The sequence below is a fragment of the Lichenostomus cassidix genome, chromosome 5, assembly GCF_008360975.1.
Source record: "Lichenostomus cassidix isolate B80296 chromosome 5, HeHo_3.0, whole genome shotgun sequence".
Lineage (NCBI taxonomy): Eukaryota > Metazoa > Chordata > Aves > Passeriformes > Meliphagidae > Lichenostomus > Lichenostomus cassidix.
Genome location: NC_139486.1, coordinates 35,771,506 through 35,788,139, shown reverse-complemented (window position 1 = coordinate 35,788,139; position 16,634 = coordinate 35,771,506). Strand labels below are relative to the sequence as shown.

At 39.7% G+C, this 16,634-nt stretch overlaps 2 protein-coding genes and 1 long non-coding RNA gene across 4 annotated transcripts in view; 2 read left to right on the top strand and 1 right to left on the bottom strand.

The window, feature by feature from the left end:
* The first annotated feature begins 10,735 nt into the window (after positions 1 to 10,735).
* Positions 10,736 to 13,860, top strand: LOC146436346 (uncharacterized). Its single transcript, XR_014852903.1, has 3 exons — positions 10,736 to 10,795; positions 11,861 to 11,975; positions 12,286 to 13,860. It is a non-coding gene; the product is annotated as an uncharacterized LOC146436346 (long non-coding RNA).
* Positions 13,861 to 14,723: 863 nt separating this feature from the next.
* On the bottom strand, positions 14,724 to 15,914 carry LOC146436345 (uncharacterized; the record flags this gene model as incomplete). Its single annotated transcript, XM_085063793.1, has 2 exons — positions 14,724 to 15,167; positions 15,485 to 15,914. Coding segments are annotated over 2 exons (657 nt in total), but the record flags the coding sequence as incomplete, so codon positions are not given.
* Positions 15,103 to 16,634, top strand: part of MIDEAS (mitotic deacetylase associated SANT domain protein) — a 54,280-nt gene continuing 52,748 nt past the window's right edge. The window contains exon 1 of one of the 2 annotated variants that reach the window (XM_085062273.1): positions 15,103 to 15,290. The gene's annotated coding sequence lies outside the window, so the exon portion shown is untranslated. Of the gene's footprint in view, positions 15,291 to 15,568; positions 15,700 to 16,634 lie in introns of those variants that run through there. The other variant, XM_085062274.1, reaches the window with a different exon arrangement.

Here is a 16,634-nt window from a genome sequence, read left to right as displayed (position 1 = left end):
ACAATTACAAAAATAATTGTTTCAAAAAACAATGTCACAGGTCACTACATGAGCAAACAGGAAAATATTATGAAATGTATTACTGGAGAGCTTCCCATTCATTTAGAAGTTGTGATCTCAACTAGTAATAATTGAAAGGAAAGTGGTGAAAGAGAAAAGATATGTTGTGCATTGGCACATGTGCATATATTTTTTATCCCTGTATTATATAATATAATGACAATACAACTTCTGGTGTTTGATAAAAGTATGAAAAAACCCCAAAATTCTTAACCCAAACACATTAAATAGTATTTTAAGATCTCTGTACAGCCCCACTTTCTCTTGCCTGATGCAGGGTGACTGTGTTTCCACTACAAACAAGGCTGTCCTGGAAGATGGTTGCAGCAATAATCTGCAGTTTGCTTTTTAACCCTTATGATCATGCACCCCACCCCACCTTGTCTCTTTTGTTAAGTAATTGTTAAGTGAGGCCATTGTAAAATAAGCTTAGGTGTGAATTTAAAGTGCAGTAGCTATTCTGCACTGACTTGCTTTGTGGATACTTTTTCTACTCTAAAAATGCTTTTTTGTGATTTAGCTTGATTTACCTCAGACTGAACTAAACTGCACAAAGTCACCCCACATGTGAAATAAAATTGTCTACGCAAGCAGGAATAGTTGTTATAAAACAGATATTGGGGGTTGCTACCACTTTTAAACGAGTCTAAATCAACATCAATGTCATAATTTTAACATCTGCCAGAGATGGGGCAGAGATGGAATGGAGGATGTGTTTGAGCTGGAAGATGGTTGCAGTCATTGTCAACAAACCATTGCTGCCTACCCAAATATAGAATGTCATTCGGTGGATCCTTACTTCACTGAACAGAATCTCAAGGTATCCTCTGACCAACTTCAGACAAATTTGAGAAAGCAAAAACATTTCTTGACCACGTGGTGGAATAAAAAAATCCCATTTGATCCTTTTAGAACAAAGAAGGGGAGTAAAAGAGGCTTGTGGATAAAAAGTCATTAGCTCCCAAAATCATATGTAAGCTTGGACAGAGTGTAAAAGTGAAACAGCTCTCTTGTTTAGAGTGGTAAAAATCATATTGCCATTAATGTCAGTGAAGCCAAAACCAATAGTTAAAATTGAACTCAAAAATGAAAAATCAGTCTGGAGGTTTTCTTTTTTTCCCCCCTTTTTTAAGATTACCTGACTGTCTAACTGACTCTAAATCACCTTTTTGTTCCTGTTTACCTGCTCTTAACATAGAAACAACAAACTTTTATAGTCTGCCTAGACTGTGAGGCTTAGATTTTTTAAAGTACAAAGTAGTCCAAAGTTCAAGATTTGCTGGGTTTGTGGGTCGTATTTATGAGTGTATGCCATAATAATTTTCCTCTTATACATTGCCATATTCATGGGTATCTCACTCTTGGCAAATATGTGCCTTTTCTTTATTATTTTTAATTAATGTCACTGTAATAAGTAGTCTTTAAATCTGTCTAGATTAACAATACAGATGTTGCTTATGTAACTGGAGTACAGGTATGTTTTGCTGATCAACATTCTCTGGGGTATGCATGAGCTCAAAGTGACAGCAGATTCTTTAGCCTGGGTGTGTAGGGAGCAAAGTGGTCTATGAGGTCCCTCAAGAAACATCTTTCATGGAATCTATGGATGGAAATGGTAAATTAGACTACTCAAATCCAGCACAATCTGAATCTTTATTTTTTACGTAGTGAGTCTCTTACGTGATAGGAAAGTAAGATGTCATCTTCTGCTGTGGGGAAACATTTTTCTGAGCGTATAGAAAGTTAGAGAAACATTTTCAGAGAAGTGAATGATCTTGAGAAAAAGTGTTTCTCCACAGATAAAAAGACCGTGTGGGAGAACTCGGTGAACCCTGTGTTCTTGGGTAACAAAACCAATTCACTTATCGTATAAATTCTAGAACACTGTTTCAGGCTGAAGTAAGCAAAATTATTGCAAAATCATCTCTGGTAGATTTGATGTTTCTGATTTTCTAACTATTAGTTTACTAATCTTCAGTTGAGTTTCTTGCCCTTGATGCTGAGCCAAGAGACTAGACAAAGAGCAGCCTTCCTTGTTCACTCATTGAAATGTCAGCCAACAGCATGAGGTGCTGTTGAGTGTCATTTGAGCTAATCCATATATGTTTACATGAAATATTTTAGGAGTTTGCAGATTATTTGTTCTGGCAGCTAAGCTGTGTATGTAGTAACTTCAGCAGAGGACAGTGACACCTTAGGTCATTACCACCATTTACAGTGACTTTTTGAATCACTGTAAATGATGACTTGAAAAAATTCAGCTTGAGGCAGCTGCTGAGGTTGAACTGAGCTATTCATCTGACTTCATGTCAGAGTGACATTCTGTGCTGTGAAGTGCAGTTTAAAGGTGGTTTGTGAGCAGCTCAACTCCCTGTTGGCTGAAGATGTTAAAAAGGGTAGACAGCTGGGGAAAGCAAGTTATCATCCAACTCAAGTTATGACATCCACGTCTGAGTAGATTCTGCTTTTGCAGTTTTATTCATGCAGGTCCTCTTTTGTAAAAAGAATCAAACTCCACTTATGTATCCCTTATGAACTGAGCAGTGGCTTGAGGTAGGTATATTTGTGGGAAAGTTTTGCAGGTGACACTAAACTGTCATATGAGACTAACACCTTTTGATGCTAATTGCTGCCTAATCACAAAGTGGGCTTCATCTGTACAGGTAAGTATAAATATAAGAAGCAATTGCTACTTTCAATGGTAACTTGTTTTTCTGATGTTTGATACTTGGGAACGTTTCAATCCATCTTTCTTTGTCATAATTTCAAAACATTCATCTGGGTTCTAACAGGTCAAAGGGCATAGGTAGGATCTGGATTTGCTGTCATTAACAATTTTTGTGATGGTAAGGAAGCTTTACTCTATAAACATATTTTGCTAGTCAAAACTACTGATTTTGATATAGGTTCACACAGAAGACTATCTGCAGGATGTCTTGAAGGATCACGTTCATTGTAAGGTAAAAAACTTCGTTCATTAATAAAGAAATATGGCAATAACACACCTTGATATGTGATTTCTTTAAGGAAAACACAGGCTCAAAAGGTTTTTCTGTAAATGTTGGGCCTGATCTTTAACCATTTGGTATTTTATAAAACCTTCTAATACCATAAAAAGTGAGCACAATATGTTGTCAGTTTAATCTGATAGTGATTATTACTGTTTGATCATCACAAACTTCTGCTCATGATTTTGGTTCCTTATCTGTCTGTGCTTTTTTTCATCATTGAGAGAAGAAACAAAATACTGGAGTGCTTGCTGCAGAGACTGATCTTCCTGTTGTCTTAATTTTGTTAGTGACAGTTTCTTAGATCCATTTTGATATAACTACATATTTAATGTTTATAAATTACCTAGGCATATTGTAGAGGAAAACTATCTTGTTTCTGTGCAGTATCATGTCAGGATCACATCTTTGATTTTTTAGTGCAGAACACTTGCGGAAATTAAGAACTTCTATTTTAGAACCACACTGCTAGATAAGCATCCTACGTCTGTGTAGGAGGTTTCTTTCTTTATTGCCTTGTGTGCCATTTCCATTTAATGATATCTCCCAGTTACACATTAAAAATAAGGTTCTACTAGAACTCTTCCCGAAATCTGCAACTAGTGAAGTACTAATATAAGTAGGATTTTTCTGTCATGCTGTCAGATTCAGATATGTCTGTTCCAGAACAAAAAGACCTTGGATTTTCCCAATGTAATATAAAGAATCACCACTGAAAAGTTAAGATTAAAATGTTGCTGTCATGGCCCGCATTTGTTGTATCTGCTTTGTAGTGTAAAGTTGTAATTCAAAACAGGAAAGACTGAAGGGTTTTAAATTAAGAATATTGATAACCACCTTACTGCTGATTTTTCCAGCTTGTCTAAAATGTACTGCAAGATTTGTTAAAAAGTTAGTAAATGTAACTTATCCCTTATTTTCACTTGTTTCACAACTTATGTGCATAGAAATTTGGAACTCTTCACAAAAAGGAAACTAAATTTGTGATTTAGAAAGAACTGAGATTGTTGTAAACTAGGCTGCATTATATGAGATTTCAAGATACTACACCATTCTGAAAAACATGGTGAAGGAAGAAATGTGGTCACAAAAGCTCAAATTACTTACCCAGAACACAAAATGGTCTTTGCACAATCAAACTTACACTGTGCTAAGATATGTTTCTTTGGTTTGAAATTGCTGGCAGCAAATGGCCAAGTGTTTCTGTCTGATTCGAGGACAGAAAACATATGAGCATTTGTTAAAAATGCTGCTGATTGCTCCATCAGAGCAAGAGGCAGCAGTGGGTGACAGAGTGTGCTGCATACTGAAGTCTGAATACTTCATAGTATTTTGTCGCTGTTGAGCCGCTAGCAGAGAAGTAGAAACCCAGGTTCTCAGGCAAGAAAAGAAGCAGGTTTTTATTTTGCTTTCCATATATATAGACTTTTCACAGGTCACCCAGATTGGTCAGTCAAAAACCTCCCTCTAGGCCTAATTGGCCAGGCCTGAACTGCCCAATTCTTGAGACCCTGTTTGCAAAAACATCCAAACTTTATCTTTGTTTATAAAACACAGCAAAATGTTCTCACGAGAAGGACCTGTGCTAGTCACAGTATTTTTATTCTTTTTCATAACTGAAATTAGAATTAATTGGAAAACTGCTCCATATTTTTAATTAATGCACCCTAATGCTAGAAGAACTGATACTAATGGCTTATAGAAGCACAAAAAGAAATGGGTCTTCTAGAATCAGAAAAAATTGTTCATATGAGGGATGTGTATGAGGCTGTGGGAAATCATGCATAGTATATCTAGTGTAACTTCCTTGTAATACTCCCTGGTATGCTAATCCTTGATCAAACAGAATTGAAAAATCCATATTGTGGGTTTCAACCTAGCTGTGGAAAAACACATTTGGGATGCAGCTAAAGATGAAAGCCGATGAAAGGCAAATAAAGGCAGGTGTAAACAAGGAGGGAAATGAATGAGGAGGAAGCTGCTTGCTGAGGAACTTTTCTTGCACTAGCATCATGTTTCTATAGCAGTGCTATTTCTGAGAAGCAAGTACTGATTTGTCAAAGAGGACCACGTAGATTTGCAAAGTCTCAAGATAACTAAAGGTGTATTTTTGGATCTTTGTGCAGGGCTTGTTTCAGAGCTGCTGGATATTAGTAGAAAGCTGTTCATATGTTCAGCATGTGGAGGTTCTGGAAATTTATAGCACTTGGTTGTTATCAGTCAATTATTAATGACTGTGATATCAGCTGTTGTATTCCACTGGCCTGGAAATGAGCATTTGCAGAGACATTCAGCTGTTTCCTCTAAGGAAAAGAAGAGGGATCAGTAAGCACAACTGGCCTGGATGGAATTGACAGTGCCAGTTACTGTGTTCGAAGAGACTGTACTTGCCTGTATTATCATGGGTGATAAAGTATTTTACTGAACATGTAAAATTTAGATGACAACTGTTGTGACTCTGCTAAACAGCTGCAGGATAACTGTAAGGGCTGTCTTTTTGAGAGTGATCAACCACTGGTAATTGGAAGGGCTGAGGCAGCTTGGCAAAACTGGCTTCAGATTATAATTGCATGCTGTGTCTTGCCCAGAATAGCTGGTAGGCAATAAAGAGGCTTTCTGCCATTTCTAAATGACAATCTCTCAAATAATTTTGGGGAGATTATTTGAATATCTGCTGAGGAAATGACAGCTTGTTTGGATGCCTTTCTGGTCTTTTGTGTAGCTTTCTGTGGTGTGCCATGCAAGATAGTACTAACAGTACAAACCTCTAGGTCACTTAGCAGGTACTGGCTTTGCAACCACTGCAAATGACATTAATTTTAAATAGAATTGTGAATGGTAATTGACAGGAACAAATAGGCTATATCTTAGTTCTGGCAAAAATGTTGGATATTTTAATTATAGCAATACATGATTAGTTGGAGATAGCAGGTCTACAAATCAAGGAGCTATCCAAGTGAACTTGTGACATTATTTCTACAGTCTTTTCTCACAGTTTCCAGCACTACAGTTTGGAGGCTGAAATGACCTGACAGAATCTTGTTTGACGTCAGAGAAATGATATCTGGATACTGTTCTCTGGAGCAAACTGGAAGAATTTTAGCTGAGGGTCTGCTGGTAATATTTGAATGGCATCTCATGACTCTAAGACTGAAGTGCATGCAGTAGGAGAGAGTTATAATTTTTAATATAATACTTTCAAAAAATATGTTCCTATTTAACTCCATTATCTAATTTTTTATGTCCATGTTGCAAAGCTCCACTCTACAATTAGCAAATCATCTTTCATAATGAATTGGAACAGTGTTTTGTTGTTATGAGGTTCTCTTTCTTGTCCTCTGTGTTGCTTTGAACTTCTGGTATCTTCTGCTCCTAAGCCAATCTACATATTTCAAGAGCTACCACTAATCTTTCACAAAAGGAAAAAACTTCAAACATCCAACTGTAGTCACATGAATGAACAGCAGTAACATTTGTTTTCTTAGTAGTACAAATGTTAAGAATGATGATCCTATAACTTGATAACTTTTCTTACTATTCATAGTTTCAAGATAAGAGGAGGTTTGAGGATTGTTTTTGTGGTTGGTGTTTCTGTGGTTTTTTGGGGAGGGTTATTTTGGCATTCTCAATTGAGCAGTTCTTTTCTCCTGCAGTTTTGGATGCAAATTTCCTGAACCACTTCCTTGAGAAACACTAGAAGTGATATTTTTTCTCTGTCTTTTCTGTGATGCATATTGACATGTGAAGCCCAATGTAATGATTCTGTGGTGATTGTTAGTGGACAGTGTATTTGCTGCTCCCTGCCTTGAGGATGGTGGGTTTCTGCTGTTTCTTGTTAGTAGCACCACAAAGACAAAATATTAAGAGCACTTCTCGTGGGGAAGAGATTCTGCTGAGAACATGATAGTGATTGCTTTTTTTTGTTCCTTGAGGCTGTAGTGATATTGGAGAATGCCTCTCATACATATGAGGAAAGAGTAAAGAAACTTACAAGTACCTGTAAACAGATGCTATGGTAAATCCAGCACAGACAGAATACTCGAGCAAGTGGTCTTGCTTGGTGTTTGAATACTTTCTCCATTGTTGCTTTCATGGATCATGTGTATTTCTATCTTTTCTGCTCAGTTACAGGTCTCGGTTACCTTAGCCTCCTCCAGATCATATCCTTTGATTTCTCAGTCCATTGTGGCTTCAAGGAGCTGGAAAAATCTCTGCAGGAGCAGGGGTGGAGGGGAATGAGGGAGGAGCATGCATTTGTAAGGGAGGAAAGGTCCTCCTTAGTTTGTAGGTGGGGAGGGTTTTGAGAGTACTTGCAAAATGTCCGAGATGTGTTGATAAAGAACTTCATTGCTTCCTGTTGGAATTGCTGCATTTTCTTCAGGCTAACAGTCTTGTGGCAGCCATGAAGGTATGCATTCCTGTTCACTAACAGAAAAATATTAATACTGCTCAAATGCTCAGTGGACCATATACTAGTATGACTTCATCCATATTTGGGAAGCATTCCTGCTTTGGAATACCACATTATAATTTTATGGAATTGCATTTTATGCCCTATGTAGAAATTGAAAAAACTGTTGATTGTACTATGAGTACAAGCCTTTTAAAGTTCCCATTGACAAGAAAAAGAAATTATAAAGTTTCTATTAAAAAAGGAGAAGGGGAGGAGAAAATTAAAAACTCCATAATGAGATTTGTACTAATAAACATAAAGAGAGTAGCTGAATTAATTGTTTTTATAATGGAACATTCTACATACTTTATAAGATAAATGAGGAATATTCAGAGATCACAGAGATAAACAGACCAACTGGTTGGGATAGGTCACAACTTGGTATTGGAAGGAATCTTGGAGGACTGCCAAAGTACTACCTGAGTCCAGGCATGGAAATCAGTATGATGTAACTTTCTCCTGAATGAATCTGAGAAGAATGGAAACTGCACAGCAATTCTCCAAAAACACTACAGTGTAATGATGATGACAGAAAAAGCTCTGCAGCCTCTGCAACAAACGCAAATACAAACTGCCAGCACAGGCAAGCATGGAATGACAGTAAAGAAGGATTAAGGAGTAGAGGGACAGATAAGGTCGTCAAGGTGCATAATTATGTGGTTGCAGATTATCCTCTGTATTTGGTACATGCCTGTCACATATGTGTTATTTATACGTGTTGGTGGCTCCCACTGTGATTTAGGTTCCCCTGCTGTTCTATAATTTATTTATGTGATGTAATAGGGATGAATCGTCATGAGAGAGTACTATGGGCTACCAATGGAACCTGGTGTTAGCAAATGCTCACCTTTTGATTCTCCTGCTGCCCATAGATTTATGCAGCATATGTTTCAATTTAATTGCAATAGTACGGAGTCATCATCACTGGAACTTGTTTGGGCTGCAAACTCCTTGAATGACTGTAAGTGCCAAATGATTTGAAATGGACTTTGAGATTGCTACTTGTAGTATGTCAACTACTGAAGCTCAGAAGGAGTTCCTGCTTGATGTTCTCTGTGAGAGAAGACTTTAAGGATGCTCTCATATATGCACATACATATGTGGATATATACATTTTGCACATACACATAATACATAACACAAATATTCCAGAATGCTGCAAATATTTATATACAATGATCCATTAGTTATTACTAATTTCTTGATGTCAATGGGGCAAATCTTATTTTTATATTATTAAATAGCCTATTGATCAAATTAATTAACTTCTGCATGCTTCAATAAGAAATTGGTCTACTCAGACTATTAAAGGAATGGCCAGGTTTGTTGTCTGTAATACTAATTCCTGGTAAATAACATTAATGTTATACAAAGACAGAAAAATATTCCAGCTTATTGTTTCAAATTCCAGTCTTTATTTCTGTTATGACACTATATTCAACCAAGCTGTGAATATTACTTTGCAGTACATGCTGTCAGTACGTCTTTTCTTGTTCATTTGTTGTTGTTAGGACTCTGAGTGCTTCTAGGTTTCTTTGCCTGGGCTGAAAGCCAACTCAAAGAAAGCACAGCTGGTTATCTTGGAAAAGGAGAGACAGAAGAAGCTTTAATGGACGTTACCCGCCAAGACAAACCTCATGGCTTCATTTTCTTGGGATCTGCCTTAAGCTGAGGCTCGTGCATGTGGTCATGCCTGAGCTACACTGTGGCTGCACTGCAGTCATGCCTGTGCCCAGGACTTGGTCCTGACCCCAAACTGTGCACGTTTCTTGCCCCCTTAACTTCAGCCTGGCCTCATCCCATGGGGCTGCCTGTTGCCCTGAGTTTCAGGCTGTTGCTCTGGCCTGCCCCCCTGGCCTGCCCTGCTTCCTCACTGGGTGTAGTGCAACCAGCCCCAGCTGGTAAAGGCCCTGCCCTGCCAGCCTTAGGAATCTCCTTGGCTCCTGGCCCTTGGGGAGAAGCCCTTGGTGCTTTCCAAGAGTCATCCACTGAAGTCCTAATCAGAGTATCTACTACCAAAGAGAATATTCATCTTTTGATTTTTTGACAGTCCTGTATACATATTTCACAGAAACTGTAGGACTACTTTCATATTTTATAAAATGTTCCCTGTGGAACCAACATGGTGCAGGGATTGATGCAGGTGCTCCTGAAAGCAGGTCTACAAACTCTCAAAACTTCAAAGATTTGGAAATGGCATATGTACACATCAGTAGTAGCAGAGTGTGTTCCTTTAAAGGATGCTGCATGCTTGTAATGCATAATGAGAAGTAAATTCCAGAAAGAAATCTGTTACAATTGTAGCCATTGAACCATTTCATGATTATAGCATTAAAAATATGTATCAGAATTAAAAATATACATATGCCCACCAGTTCTTGATATTTTTTGCCCACCATGTTTTTCAGGAGTATTTCCACTGGTCTGAACTACTCTTGATCCTGTTGAGAGCTACTAGTCCATGTACTTTCCCCAAGGTAGTAGTATTATTATTTATGTAATCTAAATTATGATGATAAATAGAATGAAATAGAGCTAAAGAATTTATGGTGCTTTACATTTTCAGAGTTCTAATATACATATACCCATTAGTTAATTTTCTAACAATTCCTCTCATACAGTAGGTAAGAAAATATAATCAATAAATTTTTAAGAAAAAATCAGAGGTAGCTCACAGGCAGCTTTTTAAAAATATCTTTGTTATTGGTTTTTTAGTGCCATCCTGCCTAAGGTAATTTGAACCTAATTTTCAGAAGGACTTGTGTCACTGTTCAGTCAATTGAACAGCAAGAAACATTTGGTGTCCTATTATTGTATGTGTAGATCAGAGACACTTTGGTGAGGGGGCATGTTGGAGTTTAGTACAATCTGCATACTTAGCTCCTAAAATACAGGAAAAGTGTAGTGTGATGGAAGAGTTTACATGTGGAATTGAGCATTTGGAGCTAACCAAAGCTTAGCTCTTGAACCTCCATGTGGCCTTCAGCTCACCACTTAGCTTCTTCAAATGTTGTATTTTTCTCAATTTTGGTGAACAATGTTACCACTGACTAATTTTTGTAAAACAAACAAACAACGTGTCATTCTGGGAAAAGTGATAGTAAATGCAGAAAGGACTGCAAAGTCTTTTTAAAGCTACACAAGCTAGCAAAATTAGGGAAGAAGGTTCAACAGTCCTGGTTTTCAGCATGCCATATGATTTGGTACTTCACAGATTCTTGCACTGGCTTTCCCACTGTGGTGTCTGAGCTTCTTTCAGTAGTGTTCAAGCAATGTGAATAACTTTGTTTTACATGTGGTTTCTTCTCTAAACCACAGTGTCCCTCCCTTTTTCCCTCATGTGTGAGGTTTCATCCTGGTTCTCGGGAAGCCAGGTCATGACACACTGTGTGTGTATACATATGTATTTACACATGCATGCTCTATAAATAAACACATGTATTTTTTCCCCAGGTTGATCAAAGAAGCTGAATCTTGTTTAAATCTTGCTTGAGTGACTTGTTTTAATTTTAAACTCAGATATGAAGAGTAAAATGTAGGTTCAAGGGATTTTCTTCTTTTTGAAAACTCTTTTGAAAAAGCCAAACCCATTCTTTCCAAACATTCTATCTGTCTGCATCAAGTTTCGCAAGAAATGTTGTGCCCTAGCATAATATTTCAAATGTAGCAACTTGAGTAATTAACTTTCATTCTGACAAAGATGGGAGACAGATATTGGTATTGGAGAAATGAAAATTTCTCTGTAGTAAAGGTAATTGGTCTTGTATTAAAAGCCTTTTTATAAACATTTGGTCCTGTAATAGTGCTAGGGAATGGTGACTATGAGGGAATGGCTTTCTTTGTAATTAGGCTGGTGGTCTTCTAAATTCTCAACCTCAAAACTAAAGCCCAACAAACGCGAAACAGATACAACCACTCATTTCCTATAAGCATTTTCCCAACTATTTTACTATTGTTTAATTAAGTCTCCTCTTATGTTAGTTAAGGGGATTTGCCTCTGGAATCATAGTATCACTCAGGTGGGAGGAGATTTTGGGAGGTCACCAGTTCAACCTCCTGCTCAAAGCAGGGTCAGCGCTGAAATCAGACTGTGTTGCTCATTGCTTCACTATTCTCACTATCTGGTTGAAATGGCCACTGTTTCCATTAGCCTCTGCTTGCAGAGGACATCTGTTCCAGCGCCTGAGCACCCTGACTTTCTACTGGCTCCAGTTTATTAACACCTTTTTTGTATTGGGGTCCCTAAACTTGGACACAGTATTCCAGATACAGGCTACCAAATGATGAGTAAAGAGGAATAGTCATTTCCCTTGACCTAGCTCTGATTTTCTTTATGCAGGCCAGGATGGTGTGAGCCTTGACTTCTGTGTTTCTCCCACTGTCTACCAGGACCCCCAGATCTTATTCAATGGCACTGAGTTGTCTGTCAGTCCCAGCCTGTGCAATGGCAAAAGGTTAGTCTGGCCAAAGTGTTTGCATTAGTCTGTGTTGAACTTCATGTAGTTCCTGTCAGTCCATTCTCTGGCCTGTCTAGAGGCAGCCCTGCCCTTGAGCATTGAATATATTTATGGGATAGACACTGCAGCTATTCATTACTGGTTTATGCTGACATTAATATTTTAAAATAAATATCACATCTAATTGCAATTTTAGAGGAAATTTCAGCATGATTATGAGGTGGAAGTTTTAGGCTTATTCCGAAGGATGTAAATGCTTTCTTATTAGCTACAGTGGTTAAGACCTTCATTTTATACTTAATTTCAGGGAGAACTAATAGCTCTGTATTGTCTCCCATCATGCTGGAGCACAAGTTCAACTCCTGAGAACCAGAAAGAGGACGGGGCCTTGGCTCTACTCTGACCCGGTGAAAAGAGTGCCACCTACTGAGCCTGTGGACTCCATTTTCCAAATTTATGTATGCAAAGTGTAGTCTTTAATCCAAATTCTGACTCAGTGCAATCCAGTGTATTAATGATATGAGTCGATGTTGTTACGCTATAAGATGTGTCTGTGCAAGCCAAAGGAAACTAAGATTTTATATGCTGATAGCTAAGAAATCTTCTAATCTCCTTCAGTGTAGTAACAAAATGATGACGTAACAGGGAATGAATGTGTATTAAGTTTTGTTACTGTAAAGCTGATAGAAGTGCAGTCATCATGTAGTCTCAGCATATGCTGAAAAAAGGAGAAAGAAAAACTTTTAAAAAGCATAGCAAAAGCTGTTACTGAAAGGAAGAAAATTATGATGGCTGGTTCTGGAGAAGATGTAAGGACTGTGTAACGTGAGGAATAGAAAAACAATTTAAGACTGTATAACTGCAAAATCCTTACAAAACAGTTTGTAAAACTTGTTGCTCAGTAAGATAAACACTAACATACAGCTCTATAAACACCATGGTGTCTTTGAAGTGTGTTTCTTCTATTTCAGATCTGTAAACTAGTTGGTGTACATACCTGCTTGCTTGTTTTTGTTCTTATTCCATTTGGTATGTTTAGGAAATACTACTATCCGTTCCTATAGGTTTTGCATCTTATAGTGTGTTTCAGCTTTGTCCTTGTGGTTACTATGTTGTCTTTGGCTCAGCAGGATTCCTGTCTGCCTGGTACATTATTTAGGAGGCAACTATCAAACCCAACAAGTTAAAATGTCTCCTAGAGCAGCGTAGAAAGCACACTCCCTGGTCTGCGCAATGTAGCTTCTGTAGCCGGATGATGACGTTTCTGCCATTGTCTGCTGCTTTTACGTTATTAAGTATTGTGAAACACAAGATGCTGCTCATCGTGCTCCCAGCCTCCAAACAGGTGAAGTACAACATGCATTTGTTCTGTCTGGAACACAGAGATACACTTGGCTCTTAGAACATGATTTACACCAGTCACAGAAGACTGGTGGGGTTTGGGCTTATCTTTGGTTGTTTTTTTCCCCCCAATGAATGTTGACATAAGCAGTTTCAATCTTATTAATATCTGATGTGTTTCATGAGAAGCACCAATTGCCTAACGTAACAGAGGAAATAACTCCAGTTTATTGAATTTTTCTTTTCAATTTTTATTAGGGCAAATCAAACTAATGAGTTGTATGCCTTTGACTATAGCTAGTTATTATATGTTCCATTATTTATATTTGCTTTACATATTAGGTAATTTGTCAACATCTGGAAATATTCTTTCTGTGTTTATTTAAATAGCTATTGACCTATTGATCCTGTCTGTTGAGAGTCTGGAAGGAAATGTATTAATGGTGATATAGCAGAGTTTTCCTTGAAGGTTCTATTGAGACCATGTTGCATCAAATGATACCTCTGGTTGTGAAAGAAAAAAGCCTTTACCAGTAATAAATGTGGCTACTATTTTGCTCTTCACCACCATGTGTCTCACTGTTATCATCTGCACTATGACAGGAAAGGATTGGGTGTGGTAATTAGACTGCTGACCTGGGACTCATCAGAGTAACCTGGTTATGCATCTGTAGTCATGGGCAAGTCATTTCTCTGGGCTCCTATTTCTACACATCTTGAGCTTCCTCGGTAAAAAGTTCTGCAGGAACTATTGTGAAAGAAACACAAACTACAGTGAGCAGTGCAAAATTACTTCTATATTTCACTCTATAAAGCAATATGTGCTGGAAGGGAAACTGTCTTGTTGGTCTGAAGAAAAACCCCAAAACCCAGCAATGCTACTGTGTGCACTGAATGATGTGAGCCTGGATGAAGGTAAACACGTGGCAATGTGCACGTTGGAGGAAAAACATTTGGCGTTTGCGTGTTGCTCCACGTTCCACTGAATGTGAGTCTAACCTGTGAATGCTGTCTAAAGGTTATTTTATAATCTAAAAGTTTCATTGATTGTTAACAAACTCGAGCAGCTGAGCAGTCTGCAGAAGGAGCAATGACAAAGCAGGTCCTTTATTTCCTGTCTTAGCAGGGTAGAGTAGCGTGCCTGCATTTGTCAGCATACTCTGTTTTTTATTCTCAGAACAAGGCAGCAGAAGCCATATTCCAGAAGAGGAGCTAAACATTTTTAGAAACCTCAGAAGTATGCGTTCTTGTGAAAGTAAATTTCAGGTGTTTAGTAAAACAGCCAACAGTAGAGAGATGAGCTTAGGATTTACATTAGACAAAAATCCTTTCTCCCTTTCCCGTTTTTCAATTTTTTCTTCTGAAAAAGCTGTGAGAAAAGGGACCGAAAGGGGGAAACAGAAAAGCATGTTTTCCTTTGGTACAACGAGTTCCTTAATAACAAAAAGCTCTTAGTTTGTTTTTTTTTCTCGAGAGAGAAAGGACGTGAAGCTTGATTACGCTGAAGAGGCTGGCACTGAACTCGGGTCATCAAAACGGAGCGTTCCGCCGGGTATTGGACACGGCAGTATTTTGCAGGGCTTGGCTTTCAAATCATTGCTGCAAACTCTCTGCCCGCCCCTCACTCGTTGGGGATTTCCTCTCCTTCCTTGCCAACAGCAGCCAAAGCCAAGCACAGAAGGTCAAGCCGAGATCTGTGGACAAGGGCAGGGGGCCCAGGCCGCTGACGGCCGGCGGGGAGCTGCGCAGCGGAGGGAGGAGGAGGAGGAGAAAGGCGGGAGGAGGAGGAGTTGAGGAGCCCGGACCCGGGAGCCTCCCCGCTTACCGCACTAGGAAGTGACGCTTTCCCTTAGTCCCGGAGAGAAAGAAACAAAGTTTGGGGTTTTTTTTCCCCTCCTTCTTCCCTCCCGCCCCCCTCTGCAAACACCCGCTCCACGTCCCCCGCGGCGCCCGCCGTGCCTGGCTGCGCAGGTGAGCCTGCACGTTCTCTCTCTTCCTTCTCCTGTTTTCCGCGCGTTTATTTATTTTTTTTTTTAATTCGCACGATTTGCTTCCGTTTTCCTGCCATTTTGGAGAGGGGGTGTCTTTCCTGGGGCTTCTCTTTTGGGGGTGGTGGTGCGTGCTTTGTTTGTGGGTGCTGGGTGCAGGATGAGGAGCAGAAGTACCTGTGGAGGTGCCGGGGGCGGCTGGCTGGGCGCCCGGGCCGCGCAGCCCCACGGGGCCGGGGCAGCGGCGCTGCCGGCCCGCCTGCTGCGGGGGACCAGGCTCGGCTGCTGAGCCATCGCCTCCTGCCATACCCTGAGCTCTTACGAGCGCTCTGGAGGGGTTTCTTCGCGGCTTCCTGGCTGCGGCAGCGCTTTCAGGACGTGTCCGTGTCCGGGTGAGCTGCCTGCGGATGGAATTTTGGGGGCTTGGTTTGGGGCGAGGGAGGGCTCTCTTTGCTCGCGGCGTGGCGAAGCCGGGGCAGCCCGGCGTGTGCGGCGGCCCCGGGCGCTGCGGGGAGCCGCCGGAGCCCGGCCGCCTCTGAGCGCGCAGCGTGGCCACGGTCGGATCGCTCTGCTGGAGTTTACGCAGTGGAGGGGGGTGGGGAGGAATTAGTTAGATAATTTGTGAAAAATCCCGTGCTCTCAAGTGTACAGCTCTTTTCTGGCAGCAACTGCAAAGGACCGATTCGTTGCAGTTTAGCAGTAAAAGCTGACAATACACCTACGCGTGTATGTGAGAGTCTTATATAATACTTACGGGGTTTTTTTTTAACAGGCGTAAGCAGGATTTATTTTTGGTTTGTAAAGTCTTGTGTGGTTGCAGCTTGCAGAATTAGCGAAATATTCTATTTGCTCAACAGAGATTTACTTTGCACCCTTTTAAAAACATCAGGTTTTGTTAACAGTAATTTGATTTCATTCCGACTACGTGTTTTGAGCTTAGTGTAAAGGCCATCGGTACTGGAGCAAGCAGTTAAGGGAGAAAAAGAAATGTCCTAATGCGGAGTCTATTAGGTTGTTTAGAGGGCGAGACTGCAGTTCCAAGCAGCAACAGCAGCAGCTTTATGACTGTGTAATTACAGAGTGATTGCATAGGACAGCATTGTTGGAACGAATACGTATACACAGGCTATTGTGCAAGATATCTGTACCGAACAAAACTTAGTTTTGCATTGCAAATGCTGAAAGAGAATGTATTCTGCATTGAAGTGACACGTTCCTCTTAGACTGACTTCATTATAGAATTAGAAGAGGAAGGTGGGAGAAGTGGAGTGAGGCTGATCACAGAAATCACAGATCTGAAATACTCAGCAGAAACGCCACTAGTAGT